Source organism: Gekko japonicus, unplaced genomic scaffold, assembly GCF_001447785.1.
Source record: "Gekko japonicus isolate JY-2015 unplaced genomic scaffold, Gekko_japonicus_V1.1 scaffold4269, whole genome shotgun sequence".
In the NCBI taxonomy this organism is placed as follows: domain Eukaryota; kingdom Metazoa; phylum Chordata; class Lepidosauria; order Squamata; family Gekkonidae; genus Gekko; species Gekko japonicus.
Window position 1 is genome coordinate 57,111 of NW_015164329.1, and position 21,840 is coordinate 78,950.

General features: G+C 47.5%; 2 protein-coding genes across 2 annotated transcripts in view; one reads left to right on the forward strand and one right to left on the reverse strand.

The window, feature by feature from the left end:
* ANKAR (ankyrin and armadillo repeat containing) overlaps window positions 1–5,241 on the forward strand; it is a gene marked incomplete at its 5' end in the record, with an annotated part of 56,903 nt that extends 51,662 nt beyond the window's left edge. The window contains 2 exons of the mRNA XM_015408844.1: window positions 2,777–2,823; window positions 4,997–5,241. Of these exons, the coding sequence (XP_015264330.1) occupies window positions 2,777–2,823; window positions 4,997–5,241 (292 nt within the window). The remainder of the gene's footprint in view (window positions 1–2,776; window positions 2,824–4,996) is intronic.
* A 1,423-nt stretch (window positions 5,242–6,664) lies between these two features.
* Window positions 6,665–21,840, reverse strand: part of OSGEPL1 (O-sialoglycoprotein endopeptidase-like 1) — a 31,777-nt gene continuing 16,601 nt past the window's right edge. The window contains exons 4-10 of the mRNA XM_015408846.1: window positions 19,225–19,475; window positions 16,729–17,116; window positions 13,424–13,628; window positions 13,181–13,329; window positions 12,023–12,153; window positions 9,068–9,139; window positions 6,665–7,232 (exon numbers count right to left, since the gene is read on the reverse strand). Coding sequence (XP_015264332.1) covers window positions 7,154–7,232; window positions 9,068–9,139; window positions 12,023–12,153; window positions 13,181–13,329; window positions 13,424–13,628; window positions 16,729–17,116; window positions 19,225–19,475 — 1,275 coding nt within the window. The 3' untranslated portion in view covers window positions 6,665–7,153. The remainder of the gene's footprint in view (window positions 7,233–9,067; window positions 9,140–12,022; window positions 12,154–13,180; window positions 13,330–13,423; window positions 13,629–16,728; window positions 17,117–19,224; window positions 19,476–21,840) is intronic.

A 21,840-nucleotide genomic window follows, 5' to 3' on the forward strand; every position in this document is an offset into this window, starting at 1 on the left:
CAAAGGAGTCTCAGAGCGGCTTACAAACTCCTTCCCCTTCCCCTCCGCACAACAGACACCCTGTGAGGTAAAAGAAGGAGAGATTGGATTTATACCCCACCCTTCACTACCCAATGGTGTCTCAGAGCGGCTTACAAACTCCTTCCCCTTCCCCTCCCCACAACAGACACCCTGTGAGGTAGAAGAAGAAGAGATTGGATTTATACCCCACCCTTCACTACCCAAAGGAGTCTCAGAGCGGCTGACAAACTCCTTTCCCTCCCCCTCCCCACAACAGACACCCTGTGAGGTAGGTGGGGCTGAGAGAGCTCTGACAGAAACGGCGCTTTTTTCAAGAACAGCTCTTATCAGAACTACGGCTTGTCGAAGGCTATCCAGCCAGGTGCAAGTGGAGGAGTGGGGAATCGAACCCGGTCCTCCGAGATTAGAGACTGCGCACTTAACCACTACACCAAACTGGTGCACTTAACCACTACACCAAACCACTACACCAATTGAGACATCTGGGTGCTCCAAGTGGGCACGACAGCCGTCTGACATGACCTGGAGTGGTGGTGGGGGGGGAAGGCGGGGCGGTGTGTGCGCATTGGTAGCAACAATATCGAAATGCATTGACAGAAACACGATTCCTATGGCACCTGAAAGAGAAACGGGATCTTCTGCAGGCGGAAGATCACTCTGTAATTGAGGAAGTCGACTCCAGACCCCAGAAGCTTATGCCATGATAAGTGACAGCCCTAGATTCGAGTCCAGTAGAGCCTCAAAGGCCAACAAGATTTCCAGGGCATAAAGTCTCAAGAATCAAAGCTGTATTCATCAGATGCAAGTAGAACTGGAGATCCCTGAGCCCTTATATCCCAGTCTGGCCCTATTGGTGGACCTCCTGAGGGCACCTGGGTTTTGGCCAATGTGTGACACTGGGTGTTGGACTGGACGGGCTATTGACCTGATCCAACATGGCTTCTCTGATGTTCTTACGTCTGGGGCAGTGAGGCTCTGTATTCTCGGTGCTTAGGGGACAACAGTGGGAGGGCTTCTGGAGTTCTGGCCCCGCTGGTGGACCTCCTGAGGGCACCTGGGTTTTGGCCACCATGTGACACAGAGTGTTAGACTTGGATGGGCCATTGGCCTGATCCAGCATGGCTTCTCTTATGTTCTTATGGAGGGGTGTTGCAAAGAGGGAAGTCGGGATGCAGAGGTACAAAGCAGAAAATTATCATCTGTAGTGAGATAAGATTCCTGTGTCCCTCTTCAGCGGGGGTGGGGGGAGGGGGACTCAAGTAGGATCTCCATGTCTATCTGTGTCTGACAAAACGAACTTATGAGGCGGCCCCCCTGCGCCCTACCCACCCATTCTATTTACTGTGCAATGCGCAGGTACTCTCGTCTCTGAATTGGTGGGAATTTGTCCACTTGCGAAAACAAGTACATCTGAGCGCCCATAGAGGTCAAAGTCTCTGAAAGAATCTAAACTGAATTATCGCCCTCTGCTGATTTATGTATAGAGATGAATTTTAATTTTCACTGCATTATGTCTTAATACCTTTTAAATTGTTGTATTTATAAGCTGTGAGCCACCCTGAGCCCACTTGTGAGGTTCGGCAGGACGTAAATCAGATCAATCAATCAATACAAGCTCATCCCCTGGAAATCTTATTCGTCTTGGTGGATTCGAACCTTGCTGCTCTACTGCAGACCAAGACGGCTACCCTCTAAAACCTCAACCGTGGTGAATGTGTAGATTTTTAGCAAGCCGCTGGACGTCTTGTTGTAAAGACACACATTAGAGGAGAAGCCCTATCATTTCTAGATATGTAAAATTTCCGGAAATGTTGAAGCTCGGAAAAACCCCCGGGTTTTTTCGGTGGGAAATGGAAATTTTCGGAAAAATTGAAAAAAATGCTACATTAGCATTTCTTTTGTCTTTTCTAGATTGAAAGTCATTCTGTTACTTTAGGAACATAACATATGACTATGGGCATTTTTACTTGGCATGAAATTATCACAACTAGCATATTAAAAATATAGTGTATCCAAACAATTATGACAAACAGAATACCCACCCACATGCAAAAACAAAACTGAAACCTTTTTCTTTTCTTCTGACAATCGCGCCTCCTAAAGGAAGAAATGCATCTTGTTCTTGCATTGGAGAGTTCAGTTTGTAACCTAGGACTTGCTTGTCCGCAGTGCAGAGAAATTAGATCAATCTGATACCATATATATATAAAAGAAATGATTTGGAAAATATTTGAACACCTTGTCTTAAAATATTTTATTCATCATATTAAAATAAAACGTTCCATAATCAATTTTTTTCTTTTCTTTAGGGTTTTTTCCGAATTTTTCTGGGCCTTCACATCTCTAATCACTTCTGATAACTTCAGACTGTGAGCCCACAGTACTCTCTTACACCTGTGAGTGTGGTAAGCTGACCAGTTGCCTGCCTACGGTGGCAACCTCTTCCCCGCTTCCCCATCGCTGGCACTATGTGATGTCACTTCTGGGTCGTCACCTGAAAGTGGTGTTGTGGCACCCGTGCTGCCCCCACCTCCCGAGGCTCCACCTGCAGGTTAAGAATCAATCAGGAAACAGAGGAAGCCACCTGACTTTGTATACAGCAGGCAACGTGAATAATAGATTGTTTACCGGAGTCCTGAAATGATTTTCGTCTCGAGGACTCACGTGGTCTTCAGCAGCAATACTCTGGAGCATTGTTTCTTAACTGCTTTTAGAATTGTCCTCTAAGTTCTCACCATTCCCTTTGAATTTTCAGTTTGGAGATAAATGGAGGCCCACCTGCTGTTCCGGTACACATACAAGGTAAACCGTGTCCATGTGAACGCCTCAGACAGCTCCAGATGAGGATTGTCCTGATAGCTGCTCCACTGCACAGGATGCAGTGCTTACACCAAACCCCTCTAATTAGTTACAAGCAAAGGGCAAAGGAAGTGCTTTTCCACGTTCCCATTTTCCTCGCTTGTGCATTTGCTTCATGGTTTTGTATGTCCGGCATAAAAACCTGCCATTTAAATGTGCAGGGAGATATCCCGGACATAAAGCCATGGAATATCCTTCTGGCCACTAGAGGGAGTAAAACACACACAGAAAAAAACAACACGCCTGAAGCAACAGGAAGACATAAACAAGGAAAAGCCCAAAGATAAGCATGCTTGAATCTCACTGGCTCCGCTGGGCTGCACACCTGTTTCTGAAGATGCGTATGGTCTGATCAAACGCTCAAATAAGTGATCAGTCACTGGTTACAGATCTCTGGGCTGGGGTGAGCGGGTGGTTGAGGCAGCCCTTCATGGAGTTAGAGGTGACCTTCATGGGAAGGCTACAGGTCAAAACTTCCTACGTGTGCCAGGGGAAGCAACTTCACACTTCTTTGTATCCCATGCCGTTATTCCTTCCCAGCAACGGGAACTGGATACCCCCCCCCCCCGACTGGTACGTGCGCTGCCTTCAGAGGGCCAAAAAATCAGTGGAACTTTTCTGTACAAGCAACCATTTGTCTCATGGATTCCAGCAGCTTAACTTCCTGTAAATTAGATACAGTCTGCTTGTTTTAAGTAGGCATTTCAGTGTTCCCTCTAAGCTGAGTTTGTGTGAGCCAGCTCACAGGTCTTTAGCCTCCAGCCCACACATTTCTCTTAGCTCAGGAAGGAGGGTTCCAGAGCAAACTAATTTATGCAGCGGCCCAATCGCTTGCTCACAACTTTAATGCCACTAGCTCACCAAGTAGAATTTTTGCTCACAAGACTCCACGGCTTAGAGGGAGCATTGGGAGCAATGTTCTTAGACTTCATCCAAAATTGAAACTCCTCCCCCCAACATTTACAGTGCCATCCTAAGAATAATTTCCTGGGAGTAAGCCCCACTGAGTAGACCTGCTTAGGATGGAACTTTTCGTTTGTGTTCTTTTATCCCACCCTTTTCCTTCAGTTTGCAGAAAGCCATGAACGGGAGCCCTCCTGAACTCCTTGGGTAGGCCATTCCGGGGGGGAGGGGGGCCCACAGTGAAGAAGGCACATGTACGGACAATTGTTTCGTCCGTTGGCAGGCTGGCACCAGTGGAAGGCCCTGCTCCAATGAGCTAAACTGTTGCGGCTTTTGCTTGTATAGTGGCCCTCCATACTGCAAGCTTGTGAAACTTGGGTGGGGGAATTGAAAGCAATATGTGGACAGGACCCAGGAGCACGGTCCAAAGGGGGGGGGAGGGAGTCAAGCACCCTTGATGTCAAACCTCCGAGAATGGTAGCTTCTGGTTTTAGAGGCCGACATTTGTGATGTCACACAAGTGTCTGACACGATCTCCAGATGGCGCTTCTTAGTCTAGTTTAGAGGAGGGGCTGTGGCTCAGTGGCAGAGCGTCTGCTTGGCATGCACAAGGTCCTGGGTTCAATCCCCCGCATCTCCAGGTACAAGGGTCTTGCGGTAGGTGATGGGAAAGATCTCTGCCTGAGACCCTGGAGAGTCAGTGCCAGTCTGAGTAGACAATACTGACCTTGAGGGACCACGGGTCTGATTCAGTAGAAGGCAGAGTCATGTATTGGGGATGGCCCGTGGCTCAGTAGCAGAGCACCTGCTTGGCATGCTGAAGGTCCCAGGTTCAATCCCCGGCATCTCCAGATAAGATACTGGCAGTAGGTGATGGGAAGGAACTCTGCTAGAGGCCCTGGAGAGCTGCTGCCAGTCTGAGTAGACAATACTGACCTTGAGGGACCAAGGCTCCGATTCAGTATAAGGCAGCTTGATGTGCTGGGGATGGCCCATGGCTCAGTGGCAGAGCATCTGCTTGGCAAGCAGAAGGTCCCAGGTTCAATCCCCGGCATTTTCAGTTAAAAAGACTAGGTAATAGGGGATTTAAAAGACCTCAGCCTGGGACCTTGGAGAGCGGCTGCCAGTCTGAGTAGACCATAGTAACCTTGATGGACCATCACTGTAAGGCAGCTTCGTGTCTCTGAAAATAATTTTTACCTCCATTTTGCAGATAAATCACAGGAAGGTGGTGTCAAAGTGTACAAATCCAGGTTTCACCCGAAGGATTCCCTCTTTTTAGTCCCCACGACCACTCACCTCATGGGAAGATTCAGGATGCCAGAGAAGCCCCGCATCCCCCCCTCGGGGCACTATCAACCTCCACACACCACAGCCTCCGACCTCATCCAAGTCGTGCGACCCAGAATCGTTGACATTGGCGCCCTCCGGTGCAACGCGCCTGGAAAGAAATCTTAAGCACGGGCAGCTACAGAGGACCGAAGCAGCTGTTCTCGTCCTTAATTTACAATTTGAAGGGGGGAGGAATGACCACTCTGTCCATAACAGGTTTGTGCAGTGATGGAAAGAGAGTACCTGTCTATTATTAAAGTAAGGATTCGGTGCCATCGTAGGAAATAAAAGCACTGATCATGCATTTCAACATTGGTGTCCAAAATTCAGCTTCTGTGAGGTAAGCGCTTGTTGTCTTTCATACAGGGCCAGCCCAAGGTTTTTTTCCCCGCTAGGTGAAGATACCTTCTGGCGCCCCCCCCCCCCATGTCCCCCAATTTCTGGCACACCCCCTTCTGGCGCGGCGCCCCCCCAAGGCCGGGGGATGGCGCCAAGGTTGTCTAGAGCGGCGGCAGCTGTGGTTCCTCCCCGGTTGAGGGTCCAAGCCCCCTGTTGCCATGGTCAGGGAGGAAAGCTTCAGTACGTGGGAAGCAAAACGCCTGTCTCTGCATGAAGATTGGGGGGGGGGTGTCATAAAGGAGAAAAGAATGGGCCGGGGGAAGGACGGCCCCAAGTAGCTTTGGGCACAGATCGCGATCTGGGCGGCCTCCAAAGACATACCGGAGCAAGCGCCGCTGGAGGAGGAGCTGCTGGTGCGGGGAGGCACTTGCTTGTTCGCCACGCTGCTCCGGTCGTGCGCCCTGGCTGATCCGCAACAAGGTACTGGGTCGAGGACGAGAGCCTGCCATGCTTCTTGCCACGCCTCAACTTCTCAGCCGAGGACTTGCTGCACCGTGAGGGAAGGGAGGGGAAGGGAGGGCGGGCGGCAGGCAGGCCAGAACGGTGCCCTTGTCAAGCTGGTGCCATAGGCAGCTGCCTAAATTTTGTCTATGACAGGCCGGCCCTGCTTTCATAACACGGGGATCCTGCCTACAGAAAGAGAAGGGAGTGTTCACCAGGCACCGTACCTGATAGTACAGTGACTGGATTCTGTTGGTAGATTCGGGGGCGGGGGGCAGCCATGTTGGTCTGAAGCAGCGGGACGAAGTCTGAAAAAAATGAACCGGTGACGTACTACCAAGCGCTGGAGTCTATAAAGGCGCTTGAACGTTTAAACATTGAATTTATTCAGCGCAGGATTGCTCATGTGCACAAAGGCGGAAGCTTGGGGGGGGGGACTTCATCGCACGAAGGACGGTCAGACGACCGTAATCGCAATCTTTGCGAGAGATGGCTGTCCAGATAGGCAAAATCGCAGATTCAATGTGCAAGTGCCCGGAAAGTACTTGATTTTCCCGGTGTCGGAAAACTCGCTAGGGAACCGGGAGGATCACGCGAGTGGGCCCGCTTCGGTGCGGGAGGCGGATCCGGCCTTCTGGTCAGCAATTTTAAATGCGAGAGGGAACAGCGGTGAAACCTGATCAAAATGACCGTGTGACCATGGCCCTAATCTCCAAATGGGCAGTGCAAGACCCTGCGGGATAGAGATTGCTGCTGAGCAGGGCTTCCGGTGTTCATGAGCAGCCACTCATGCGCTCAGCTTAGAGGGGACACTGCATACAGACTTTTCTTTCTCCTTTTCTTGCTCTAGGATGACAAGATGAAAAAGAGGGAAGATCTACAATTTTTTTTTAAAAAAGTTGTGTAGAAGGCAGAATTTCATGTTGCACCTCTGCTACACACCTATATGGGCATCTTTTACATTCTGCCCCTTTAAAAGAGAAAAAAATCTGAATGACAACAAAAAGAAAACGGTGATTAACCACGTCAGATTCTGGGCTTCATCCATTTTGAGGCCCGCGCCACCAGCTACAGAGTAGTAGCGTATTTGAATACGTAAGCATAAAAGCAACCGGTATGGAATCCTCAGCAAAGAGTTGCCACATGATTTGATGGCAACAACACTCCCCTTTCACAAATATTTGAAAACTGTCATCTATTACATTGTCAGATTTAGTTTTGGCACTCTGATAGCGGCTTTTTCGACTTGCTCTGAGATATCAGTTCCAAGAGGAGCTCTGAAATGAAAGTTAAAAAAAAAAGAATAACCTTTCATTATTGTTTCTTATTTCACAATATTCTGATCATGTTACAAATTCAGGGTTACACAAATCAATAAGCCTATGTCACAAGTAGCTATGTGCTTAATTCCTGCACGTTTTACAAAGGCAAGTAGGAATGGATGAAGTAACCCAGTACCTCATTTCTAATTCTTTTATCTTCAGTCCCATAAAAACTGAACTGTCATTCTCTGGTTGGATCCAGAGATGTGAGAGGAAAAGGACTTTGTGCAGTTCCACTTGTGCAACAGACACACACACAACACCTTGATATTCATTTTTAACAAAAAAAAATCAGTGGGCATATGGAGTAATGAATTGTAAAACTGGCAGTTCACATGACTTCATTTCATTTACTTTTGAAACGGCATTGGAAGAAATACTTTGTGCTAAGTCTTGTGCCAACGGAAAAGATAATGGGCATGTAGCGTACAGTCCTAAGAACATTTTCCCGGGACCCGGGACTGAGTGAGCCCCACTAAACAAAATGGGAATTATTTCTGCGTAGACATGATTAGGCATACTCCCACAATCAGTTTCACTTCATGCAAGCAAACCGCGAGGAGTGGTTCTGGTTTTGGCATCTATGTTGATGCAAGAGCTGTTGAACACATAGAAATCCAACCTAACGTAGCGATTTGTCTTTGCTAAACAGCGACAGTAAAGTATTATTGTACTATTATTTATGATTCATGCTTTTCAAGGTTGCTGTTTTTATGGTGCCCACCAAATATTCTCAGAAGGTGGGTGGGGCCAGGTAAGGCTCTTACCCAGCAGAGTTTCTGAATTGCCAACAAAGAACTGATTGGCTATACAGATTAAAATCATGTTATTTCGGTGGCAGCTGCCACCACGACGCTTCTTTTATTATATCCCACCCCTCGTTCCAGTGCACTTTTTATTACCCCTCTTCTCCCCTGCATTTGGGCTTCCTCTCCGTGTGTGGCTCCACCTCTTCAAGCATCCATTTTGTGGCTGGCTCCGCCTCCCGTGGCAGCCATTTTGTGGTTGCACTCACCACCCTGTGTCAGAATTCCAGCCGTGTCCATGGGCTGAAAAGGCTGGGGACCCCTGGTCTATGGCCACTAATTTTTCGGGGTTGGATTTTACTGCTTGGAAACAGAGCATCTTGGTGGGCTTTCCCTGCCCTCCCTTTCTGCCGGAGTCCCCCGTGGCCACTGAAAAGCCGGTGCTAAGGGGCGGGGCATCCTGAGAGATGGAGTGCCACATGGGACGGGGGGTGGCAGACAGGACAAGGGATCTGATGAAACCCCACCCCCCTTGTACTAGAGGAAAGTTTGTTCTGCAGAACTTGCACGGCCACGAGAAGAGGACGTGGTTTCCTCCGATTCCATCTCATTACTACACCCCTTTCTCCACACCACGTGGCATTTTGTCCCCGAGGACCCTCAGCAAAATGGGTAAGGGTCCGCATATCCTGTGCTGCTCCTACTCTTTATTTTTTTTGGTGGGGGGCGGGCTCTTCCCTAACTCTGAGCGCCAAAAGAGATGATGAAGTATGTAAAGCTGGGGGGAAATTAGGTAGCTCTGCTACTTGTGGTGGTGAAAAGTACCATCAAGTCACCGCTGACCGATGGTGACCCCTGGAGGGGTTTTCAGGGCAAGAGACCTTCAGAGGTGGCTGGCCATGGCCTGCCTCTGCGTCACGACCCTGGTCTTCCTTGCAGGCCTCCCATCCAAGTATGAGCCAGGGCCGACCCTGCTTCACATCCAAGCGCTGACGAGATCAGGCTAGCCCGGGCTATCCAGGTCAGAGCAACCGTGAGACTTACTTTGGTTCGTATCTCAGGCCTTTGGTGCTATGCAGGACACCCAATCCGGCACGCAGCCTTTCAATGCCGTTCCTAAAGAAAGGATCGTTGTGCAAATAAATAAATAATGTCATAAATAATTTCCGTAAGTAGGGGTAGTTCTTTGTTTGTTTTCCATTTCTCTGTCACCTTAAGCTCAATATGATATTGTTAACCTAACTTGGCAACAAGCCCCCAGTCAAGCTCTTCGGGGATTTTGGGAAAAGGCATGTTCCAGCTCTCCGACTTAACATACTTTAAAAGTAGACGGCGGTTTGAACCTGAAGCCTCCTCTAAGCTTTTATGTGACAGATGATGAATCGTCTAGGCCAGGGGTGTCAAACATGGGGCCTGGGGGCTGGATCAGGCCCCCGGAGGGCTTCCATCAGGCCCGGAGTGGAACTGGCTGTCTTCTGCTTCTTCTTCTTCTTCCAGTTCTGCTGCTGCTGCGTCATCGTAGGTTTGCAGCTTACAGATACACACCTGAACAGCATACTCAAGATTGCAATAGCACAGACATTTTGATGCAATAACTCAGAGCGAGGGGTGTCAGTCATCAGACACTGTTAAATAAACAAAATATTGCAAGAGTGCTGATGTTTTAAGCATGTTTTTAAGTAAAAAAAAACCCTTTGTGTTTGGGTCCTTTATAAAGTTTATATATCTGCTACCTGGCATTACATTTTATGACACACATGGCCCGGCCCAACAAGGTCTCCTTTATGTCGGATCCAGCCCTCATAACAAATCAGTTCGACACCCCTGGTCTAGACATTTGTCATTTCCCTGTAGAAAATGGTAGGTACTCAAGATATGCTCACATCTTACGCGAAAAAGGACATACTGGGAGTGAGTTCCCATGGCAAGGATACGCATTTATTTACTGAAGACATTTTTGTGCTGCCTTTCCACTCAACTTCAAAAAATGTTAAATCATTTCAGCGGTAAGATAGCCTTAAAATAATGCATATATACAACGATTTGATAAAATACAAATGCACAAACGCACCTAACACTAAATCTGGGAAGGAGGGACAATAAAAATTATGGGGGGCATGCCAAACAAAACAAAAAAGGTAACAAAATACAGAAATGACCCGCATGGCGGTATCTGTGCAGGGTTTCCCATGTGGCAGGTGTGTTTTGCCATCCCCCGTGCTGCATCCCAGTTGCACAGAACACTGTCAGGAGAGAGGCCATCTTAGAGGAAAATGCCAGCTAAACTTTCACTTTGCTGTTCTGTGGCTTGACTGCAGGTGCCAGCCCCCCCCTAATGATTACTAGCCAAGGTCATCTCTCAGGCCTGCTAATTAGCTCACACAGCTCGGCTGTAGAATCTCAGAAATGATGCTCATGTCCAGGATATGCCATGGAGACAGCCCTGTGATTGGTTGGATAAGTTCAGAAGGTTATGGCTGGCTTTTCTATAAAGTATAGCCTGTGATGGGAGAAGACAACATTTCTCCCTTTGCAATCCTTATTTCCGTCCACCTACCCTACCTGTGCTGCCTGAAGATAGCTGTATGTTCTGGAACACGAAGAGAAGAGAAAAGGACATTGGATTTATACCCCCGCCCTTCCCTTGGAGTCTCAGAGCGGCTTACAATCTCCTTTCCCTTCCCCTCCCCACAACAGACACCCTGTGAGGCAGGCGGGGGCTGAGAGAGCTCTTTCAAGGACTGCTCGTGAGAGAACAGCTCTGAGAGAACTTGTGCCTGACAATGGCGCAGCATTTCTCAATTTTATTGCCATTTTAAGGTTTTCGTTTGACTCACCCTCGTAGTGTAGACCACACTCCCTAATCATTTTTCCAAGGAATTTTGTGAATCATTTAGTACAGCACAACTCTACTGCCTTTGTAGAAAAGCCCTCTTGAATCAGTCAGTTTTGCATAGTTTGTGGGAAACAAAGATGAAGAAATAAATTGGTGCAGAGAGAAATTAATCTTTAATAATCATACAGCCCCAACGCATTTTGCTTGCAGCTTTGTCAGGGGAATCTTTCAGATTCTTTGTAGAAGAGGAGATTGGACGTATACTCCGCCCTTCACTACCCAAAGGAGTCTCAGAGCGGCTTACAATCTCCTTCCCCTCCCCCTCCTGTGAGGTCGGTGGGGCTGAGAGAGCCCTCTCGAGGACTGCCCTTGAGAGAACAGCTCTCTGAGAGAACTTGTGACTGGCCCAAGGTCACGCCAGCAACTGCATGTGGAGGAGTGGGGAATCAAACCCAGTTCTCCCAGATTAGAGTCCGCCCTCCTAACCACTACACCAGACTGGCTCTCTATAAGAAACCAAAATCTCTGCTGTGAGAACTGAGTAAGTAGTTAGCCAATACAGCTTTGCATTTTTTCTGCAGCAGGGGGAAAAAGCAAGAGTCCAGTAGAACTTTAAGGTGAGCCGTGACTCACGAAAGCTCACACCCTGCCACAAATTTGGTTAGTCTTCAAGGCGCTACTGGACTCCTCCTCTTTTCTACTGCTACAGACAGACTAACATAGCTACCCGTCTTGTTATTTTTCTGTGCATCTTGACTGCCGCTGAACTATATGTAATATCTATAAAATCCTTCCTTGAATTCCTTCAGCGAAGCCTCTTTTGTTTCATGGTGTTTGTTACTGGGGAGCAGTGTTCCCTCTAAGCTGAGCTAGTGTGAGCTAGCTAACAGTTTTTTAGCCTCTGGCTCACAGATCTTTGTCTCAGCTCAGGAAGGGATGGCTCCAGAGCAAACTAATTTATGCAGTAGCCAAATCACTTGCCCACAACTTTAATGCTAGCGGCTCACAAAAAAGATTTTTTTCTCACAAGACTCCACAGCTCAGAGGGAGCATTGCTGGGGAGTGACTGGAACCAAACCCATGTTAAGCTTTGTTCCACTACCACACTGAGGGAGGGGGTCAACCTTGACAATCACTGCAAGGAGAAACGGATCCTCGCTTACCATGCAATCATGACTCCGTTGTCGGTGCAGAGCCTGGGAGGCGGGCACAGCAAATAGAAGCCAGTGGCATCCGTCACGATCTGCAGAGTTTTGCGGATATACTGATTGCTTGCCACACCTCCAGAGACCACCTGGAACCAGTGTTGGGAGGAAAGGACCTTGTCAGCCGAAGCATTCTGCGATCTCGCAGTAACGCGAGAAAGAAACTTAATACGGGATTGCCATCCCTTGATAATGATTTCAGAATCACCCAATGCTCATCATATGTAGGGATGCCAGCCTCTGGGTGGGACCTGGGGATCCCCAAAATTACAGCTCATCTCCAGACGACAGAGATCAGTTCCCCCTGGGGACAATGATGATGATGATGATGGAGGAGGAGGAGGAGGAGATTGGATTTATACCCCGCCCTTCACTACCCGAAGGAGTCTCAGAGCAGCTTACAAACTCCTCTCCCTTCCCCTCCCCACAACAGACACCCTGTGAGGTAGGTGGGGCTGAGAGAGCTCTGAGAGAACTGCCCTTAAGAGAACAGCTCTGACAGAACTATGGCTTGCCCAAGGTCATCCAGCAGCTGCATGTGGAGGAATGGAGAATCAAACCCGGTTCTCCCAGATTAGAGTCCACGCACTTAACCACTACACCAAACTGGGGAAAGAGGATATAGGCGCAATCTGGATGCCCCACAGCAAACTGGATGGGATCCAGTGCAAAATTTCTGCTTAGGTTAGGGCTCTTGGGAGAGCAGGAAAAGATGCTGGCATTTACTTGCATGAAGTCAAGTCTTATTGTGGTTTTCCTTATGCAAGATGCTGAACAACGCATTTCTAGGCACTATACTCTATAGGGAGGAAAGTGCTAGATGCTTTCTTGCACAAGCAAAACAGCGCTAAGTACGTTTATGTTTCTGCTTGTCCATGGCTGGATCCCAGATGACTGCACAGCCTTGGACTCCTGGCGCTTAGGTATATCTCATTTCTTTCACATTAGTTAGTAAAGAATGATTCTAGCTGGGACCAAGGTGTTCAAGTCGCTGCTTCATGGAACTAAATGTACAATTTATTTTTTAAAAGGCAATCGGATGGCTTCTAATTATACAGTTGGAATTTGGGATAAGGAACTATGCAGAAAACACACAGTATCCAACTGCTCACTTACTAGAGTTGCATTGTCTTGCAGTAAAATGCCGTTCTGTACGCAGAAGAGAATGGCTCGGTGTGTCTGCTTGGCGATGTGAACCGCGACAGTGTGCTGAACTGCTGAAGCCAGGTCCGAGACGCAGGACAGGAGCTGCCCTTGCTGAAGGCCTGCGGAAATCAGGATCAAAATGGATTTTCCAGTTCTATGAACAGAATGACCTGCACAACCTGTACCAGTCCTCTTTTTTTGGGTGGGGAATACCTTCTTCCTTTTCTTTTTGCTTAATCACTTTGTTGACATTGTTCTGAAGCCCAGCAAAGGAAAAGTTGCAATTCAAGTGTCGCTCCATGGGGACTTTGAATCCATAGCACAGGTTATTTCCTCGTTGGGCCATGTTTTCTATCGCTTTCCCACCGTTCAAACCAGAGCACTCTGGGTGCTGTTGTAAAGAAAGCCGTCTGGCTACCTAAAAAACAAACCAACCAGAAATTAAAGAAATGCATATTAAAACATGAACCAAAAATACTACAAAGCCACAGGGAAAAAAACCTCTAACGCAGGGATCCCCATAGGGAGATAAAATGTATCCTTGTCAGAGACCTTTGACAACTGGAAACAATTCTGTTTGTCCATATTCCATTCTAACAGTAGCCTCTTGTCCAGACTACAGGTTACACATCAAAACAATCTAACATAGTGGCACATCCATTTCTTTTAAAACCAGCCATAACTTTTCATGATCCACTGGACTCAAACTCAGGTCTCACATCTGTTTGTTAACTCTTGGGCTGATTTCGCACAAGGAGCTGCGTCGCCGTCACGCCTCCCTTTGCGCCGTTTCCATTGGTCAATTTCCTACTCGAAGCCACATGGCCGCATTTTGACCCGCGGCTTCGCCCGATTTCCCCTGCGGTTTTGTGATCCTCAAAAAACAGGATCACGAAACCACAGGGAAAACTGGGCGAAGCTGCAGGTCAAGATGCAGCCGCGCGGCTTCGAGTGGGAAATTGACCCACGGAAACGGGGCAAAGGGAGGCGTGACGGCGGCGCAGCACCTTGTGCAAAATCGGCCTTGGAATTTGCATGCTAATTTACTGCTATTCACAGATCTTACCAACCGGCTTAATCCACTCTCAGCTATAATCGAGCAGTTACTTATGCATCTTGACACTAATTAGCCCTTCCTGGCAACTAACCCCCCATCCCTCTCTCTACCTATATGTAATGGTTGAAGAAGTTTTGTTTCACTGCATCTGGAGACGTGTGCATGCACACGAAAGCTCATACCTTGAATAAAACTCTGTTGGTCTGGACTCCAATTTTCTTTTTCATGATCCACAGACTCAAAACCTTTGCTGTAATCTAGGGAGCTCCAGCCTTTCTGATACCGCAGACACCGTTGGAATTCTGAAGCTGCGGTCACACACACGAAATAATCCACTTCCAATCCACTTTCAGCGCACTTTCCAACTGGATTTTACTGTGTGAACTGGCAATATCAAGTTGGAAAGCGCATTGAAGGTGGATTGTTTGGTGTGTGTGACCACAGCCTGACACGACATGGGTAAGCACAGCCACAAAATGGCGGCCACGGGAGGCAGAGCCAGCCACAAAATGACTCCTACAACTTGCCTTCAGTCACGGAGTGAAGCTCCTTGTGCTGTGGTGGCAGCCAGTCAAATCTCCAGTGGCCAAACAGAAACCTTGCTGGGCAGATTTGCATCTGACCCTGCCCACATTCTCAAAAGACTTGGTGGGTGCCAGGAAAGGTGGGCATCACACTGGGGGTCCCTGCTGTAACCTATGAAACACAAGCTTGTTTCCTTCTGAAATTCTCTTGTATGGTCCAGTAACCAACATAAATTTGCAATATGATCTTCTTTTTCTAAACCCAGCTTGGACCTCTGGCATATCTCGTTCCATATATGGTAACAGTCATTGTAGGATTTTAAGCATCACTTTACTTGAGTTAGAAATTACGGTGATGGTCTGATAGTTGCTGCAGCCTTCGACGTCTCCTTTTTTTGGAACTGGAATGTAGATTGAGTGTTCTCACAATACGAGACCTCATGGGCCCTCAATGAAATTGCTGAGCAGTCGGGTTAGAACAGATAAAAGAAAGTCCTTCTTCACCCAACGTGTGATTAACACATGGAATTCACTGCCACAGGAGGTGGTGGCAGCTACAAGCATGGACGGCTTCAAGAGGGAACTGGATAAACATATGGAGCAGAGGTCCATCAATGGCTATTAGCCACAAGGTATGGATAGGGACTCTGGGGCAAGTGATGCTCTGTATTCTTGGTGCCTGGGGGGGCAACAGTGGGAGGGCTTCTAGAGTTCTGGCCCCACTGCTAGACCTCCTGATGGCACCTGGTATTTTTGGCCATTGTGTGACAGTGTTGGACTAGATGGGCCATTGGCCTGATCCACCACTGGCTTCTCTTATGTTATGTTCAGCTTGAACCTCTGGCATATCTCATTCCATATATGGTAACAGTCGTTGTAGGATTTTGAGCATCACTTTACTTGAGTGAGAAATTAATGTGATGGTCCGATAGTTGCTGTAGCCTTCGACGTCTCCTTTTTTTGGAACCGGAATGTAGATTGAGTGCCTCTAGTCTGCGGCCCATTATTTCTTTCATACTTGTTGGCATATTCTTGTTAAGATTTTGATGGGCTTCATTTCTCTGGTTTGGAACAGCTCTATTGATGCCCCATCTACCTCTGGTGATAGGTTTCCCCCAAATGCTCTCAGTGCAGCTTTCACTTCACTTTCTAAAACTTCTTCAGAAGATTCTTCTTTGATGCCACATGTCATTGTTCCATCTCATCTGTGCAGTTCTGCAGCCGATGGTTCCCAACTTTTCTTTATTTTGTCCTGTCTGGTTAATATATTTCCATGCTGATCTTCCAGCGTGCTTTAAATTTCCCTTTGATTTCATGGATCCTGTGGGAAAGAGCTCTTGTTCTTCCTTTTTTGTTGTTTTCTTCTATTTCTTTACATTGGTTAGTATAATAGTTGAATATATATTCCACCTTGCAGCCCTTACAAGGGCCACCAAGGCAGCTTGCAAACAGAATGCTGCAAAACTTGCAAACAGAATGCTGCATTTGTTATGAGGGCCAGATCTAACATAAATGTCTTTTTGTCAGGCCGGGCCATGCATGCCATAAAACATAATGCCAGGTACCAGAGATAGAAACTGTATAAAGGACAGCAGCCTATAAGCGCCGAGTTAGTGTATCCTCACTGCAAGGCCCCGTGGGCTGGGAGACGAATGCAAAGGAAAACCCACATGGGCGGACTGGAGAGCCAGTGGTACAGCACTGGGAAGATGCTCCCACGATGCTTGACTGCTGCAGACGAGGTTGTTCTATCATGCTGAAACCACAATTGGAGTGGCTCCACCTACTCCCCTCCCTAAGCAGTTTTCTGTTCCCTCCCTTGCACTAGTTGCTCGCGGGCCGCATAAGAGTCCTGGGTGGGCCTTATGTTTGACACCTCTGCTGTAAACGATATAAATTAGTATCGCTGACAGATTTACTCATGTTAAAAGAATTACCTTATCCAACATGTCCCCCGGTGCAATGTCCAATGTTTGTCCAAGGAGAAGGAAATCTGAAACGCCTCGTGCGACTGCTAGTATACAGTGACCCCCAGAGAGCAAAAGTACCAAGAATGGAAACTCCACTCGGTTGGTTGCCCTGATGGTCAGCGCGTGAGCCTCCATGTGATGGATAGGGATAAACGGCTTCTTGTGCCTCTCCACCAGTTCTAAGCTATAGCCTAACCCAACGCCAAGGCTTAAGGCGAGTCCAGGCATCACTGTGGTTGCCACGGCTGAGAGATCATCCACGCCGACACCACTGGCAGAGAGCGCTTCTTGTACTATCCGTGCGATGTTTTCCTGGTGAAGCTGCTGTGCCACGGGAGGAATAATCCCACCTGTTCTAATTAGAAACAATAATGTACTTAATATTGGCATTGTGGCTCTTTGGTCCTGTTAAAAGAAATACAAACGAGAAAGCAAATGCCCTGAATAGTTGCCGTCCTTCTCCCACCCTCTGTTTTTGGGGCTGTTCTGCAAATTCGGTCCTCTAGATGCTCTTGGTTCAATGGGCCCCTGCCAGTCTGACTCTGGACTTACCCATGCAAATGAGACTGTACGTCAACTGCGGATCAATAAGGATTGTGTGGCACGTCATGGAACTTTTTCAGTCATTGGACAACTTGTGACACCACTGAACACAGGTTGCTAATACTGTGACGCTGGGATCCGCCAGACATTTAGGCTGTGGCCACACGGCATGCGTACCGCAATTTGTTTCCGCTGTAGATTTGATTGGGGATATTTTAAAGTGGGTTCAGATGATCACACATCCCTTGCCCAACCACTTGCTTTGCGTGACAATGCTCCAGGCACTGTCCAGACAGCCAAGTGGCGGCGCAGCACAATTTTTTTTTAAAAAAATATTTGCGCATCCGCATATGCGCATGCACACACATGTGTACAATGGTGAAAATCACACACACACAAAACCCTACTGGAAGAAGGACATTCAGACGACCTAATCGCAATCATTGCGAGAGATGGCTGTCCAGATAGGCAAATCGCAGATTCAAAGCGCAAGTCCCCGGAAAGTAGTTGATTTTCCCGGTGTTGGAAAACTCGCTAGGGAATTGGGAGGATCGCGCGAGTGAGCCCACTTTGGTGCAGGAGACAGATGTGGGCGTCTGATCAGCAATTTTAAATGCGAGAGGGAACAGCAGTGAAACCTGATCAAAATGAACATGTGATCACAGCCTTACAGAACCAAACTGAAACAGTATCTACTCTCTCCTGAGGCGGTATCTCAGTAGTGATATGTGGCTACCCTTAGGGTCCCAGAAAGTTCGGACTATTCACTGCCTTGTCTTGTGTAAATTAGAAAAAATAGAATTGAGTCCAGTAGCACCCTAGAGACCAACAAGATTTGGGGGGTATCAGCTTTTGACAGAGAAAGCCCCCTTTCTCAGATATCCAACATCCACTGTGTCACTTCTGACGGAACAAGCTCTGACTCTCAAAAGCTCGTTCCCCAAAAATCTTGCTGGTCTCTAAGGTGCTGCTAGATTCGAATATGGCTCTTCTGCAGACCAGCATGGCTACCCCTCTGAAACTATCTTCACTGTGTAAATTAGGTTACTGAACAGAAAGTAATGAACTCAGGTGGAATCAACTCTTATCGTTTGCTCCTTGACCAGATCCTGCAGTTTTGTGTGGAGTGGGCCCCACCTTCTGATCCATCCCAACTGGCTGAGCCCAAAAAGAAGAAAGGGTCCCTCCACCTCTCATTTAGTGTTGCCAGGTCCCCCAGGCCACTGGTGGGGGATGAGGGAGAAGGGTTGCCAGATCCACATTGAGAAACTTCTGGAAATTTGAGGATGGAGCCTGGGGAGGATAGGAATTAGGGATGGGCACAAACCAGGGAAAATTGAAAAGGTTCTGTTTAAACGGCTCTCGTAGATGGTGCATGGACCTAGAAGTGAACGCACGTGGGTGACTGTATGTGTGTGTTGAGGGGGTTGGGGGTAATGCTAAATTCAGTATTACCCCAGCCCCCCAACACACACATACAGTCACCTACATGCATTCACTTCCGGGTGCACATGCTGCCTACTAGAGCTGTATAAATTGAACCCTTCGATTCCCTCCAGTTCGTGCCCATCCCTAACAGGGACCTCAGTGGGGTACAATGCCACAGAGTCCACCCTCTAAAGTATCCACTCTCTCCAGGGGAACTGATCTCTGTAGTCTGGAGATGAGCTGTAATTCCATTCCGGGGGATCCCTAGGTCCCACCTGGAGGCTGGCCTCCCTACTCTTATTGCCTCCGAAACTGCAGCAAAAATAAACACCTGAGAGATTTTTACTGTAGCACAAACTTTTACAGGCATAATACATGCTCATGCCAGAATAAGACCTACTTAGTGTCCCATCCCCCCCCGCAATGCCACAAGATTCCTCATTTTTTCAACTTGAATAGCATCGGAAACTAACTTCACTCAGACCGACTTACTTCAAATGTACCTCGCCTTGAGAATGCAGTGCTTCGCCCAAAATGTTGCCCGTTTCATCCATCACGGCGGCCCCAGTGTCATCACAACTGGTTTCGATTCCTAGAACTATTTTGGTAGAAAAGCATCTGCCACACTGACGGGCAACCCTTCCCAAACTGTTACCCCAGCAACATTTAGCAGTTTTTGAAATCTGTGTTCCAACAGCGCTGGCGGATGAATATTTTTGCAGATAGGCATGCCTGGAAAGCAACTGTTAAAAAAAAGAGAGTTAGTCTTTAAAGTCTAGATATCAGTAATAAACAGAAATCACAAGCAATGCTCAAAACTTCACCAGTCCAGTCTGTTTCCTTCCTTCCCAAAAACTGTTAGTTTCAAGAGGAATCCAGGGCTGATTTTTATCTCTAAGGCTCTGAGGGGGTTAGGGGCCAAGTTATCCAGAAGACTGACTTCTCCTACACTGTCCGGCCTGCTAGTTAAGATCCTCAAATTCACATTCTGTTCTCTTCGCCACAGTGCCCTGAGGTGAGGTGAGCACCAACTAGAGACAGGGCTTTTTCAGTGGTGGTACCTCACCTTTGGAATGGTCTCCCACTTCAGGCTTGCCCGGAACCTACTCTAGTGTCATTTAGGTGCCAGGACAAAATATTTCCTTCTAGCCAGACTTTTAATTGAAAGTCTAGTCCATCTTTAGTTAGCTGTTTGTTTAATGGCCTGCATTTTGGAGCATGGTTCTACTGCTATTTTATGATCACCACTGTTTTATGATTACTGTTGCTGTTTCTGTTTTTATACTAGTTTTGCTGTTGTTATTTTTTAAACTATATTTTATTTCACATGCCAATAAAAGTTATCTATCTATCTATCTATCTATCTATCTATCTATCTATCTATCTATCTATCTATCTATCTATCTATCTATCTGAACATAAGAGAAGCCAATGTTGGATCAGGCCAATGGCCCATCTAGTCCAACACTCTGTCACACAGTGGCCAAAAATACCAGGTGTCATCAGGAGGTCCATTTGTTTCCATTCACTGACATCATACTGGTCATTTTGGAGAAAGGTTCTGGTGGGGCTTCCCTGCCCGCCCCCTACAGACGGGACCCCACTGCTTTTGCATAGCTGTAGCCCCCAGCCCCAGCCGACTGACAATACTCACCATGCCACGCATTGCAATGGCAACAACCCCCTTTTGACCAGCTCCGTGCTGCCTGTTCAACCAAGCAGGAAATAAAAAGATCTCCCCCCTTACTTTGCAAGCTCTGCTGCTCCCTACGCAGGGGACTGTTTTAAGCTTCAGGAACCACTGAAACTCTCAACAGGTCCGGGAAGGGGCTTTGCAGTGAAGTGCAAAAAGGAAGAGAACCCTCCGAGTCCTCGCAGCACATTAGCCTGACAACGGGTTTTATTAGTCATTCATATGGGGAGGGTGGATGGATGCTGCACCGCGACGCCTTCTGGGCATTGTAGTTCAGCCTGGCTTCCTGCTTCCCCTTGCCTGACTAGGCAGAAGGAAAGATGCACCGTTAAACTACGACTCCCGAAGTACAGAGCCAAGCGCATGTGCAGTTTGGCACCCAAGCCAGGCTTTACCCGCCCAAGGATAGGCGAGGGAGTGTTTGGTAATGTTTTCGTGTCCTGCAGGTTCTAGCTTTGTAAGCTGGAAGGGTGTGATTGGCTTGGCAATCGTCAGTTTTGCAGGTTGTGAGTGGAACGGATTTCAAAGAGCTGTTAGGGGTTTACAGCAATGTTCCCTCTAAACTGTGGAGTCTTGTGAGCAAAAATTCTACTTTGTGAGCTACTGGCATTAAAATTCTGAGTGAGCGATTTGGCTGCTGCATAAATTAGTTTGCTCTGGAGCTATCCTTCCTGAGCTAAGGCAAAAATGTGTGACCTGGAGGCTAAAAAACTGTGAGCTAGCTCACACTCAGCTTATTTATTTATTTTATTTATTTCATTCCATTTTGAGGGAACACTGGTTTAGAACAAAAGTTCGTAAGCTTCTGCAGTTTCCCCCACTCCCCTAATGCAGAGTCTCCTAGAACTGCAACAACTTTGCTATCTGAACAAAGTTTGAGTCCAGTGGCATCTTTAAGACCAACGAAGTTTAATGCTGGGTATAAGCTCCGTTCAGTTCATGCCTGTGCTCAAGCGGGACAAATTAGAAGGAATCTTTTCTCACTGTAAAGACCATGTTCCAATATTGGCTATTTTAATGTATTTTATATTTATAGTACTTTGTTGTCTGGTTGTTACCTTGTTATCAGAAATAAGGTGAGCTTATAAATATTTCCCATACCTAAGTAAATGGGGCGGGATGAGAGCCAATACGCTTAAACTCAGTCCACACAAGACTGAAGTGCTGGCTGGCCGAAGCTAAACTAGTTTTGAAGCATCGTCTCTGATGAAAGGGGTTTCCCACTTCCCTAAAAAGCAGGTTGGCAGATCTGTTTTTTCAGCAAATGGACTCTCAAGTTTCTTCTGTGGCATGCTCTTGCAAACTCCAGGTAGCATGTAAACTGCCTCTTTTCCTAGAGAGGTCAAGCAGCCTCTATTTATCCAAGGAAGTCCAGAAAGTTTGCTGGGGTGATTTAGGGCGTTCTGAAGCAGGTC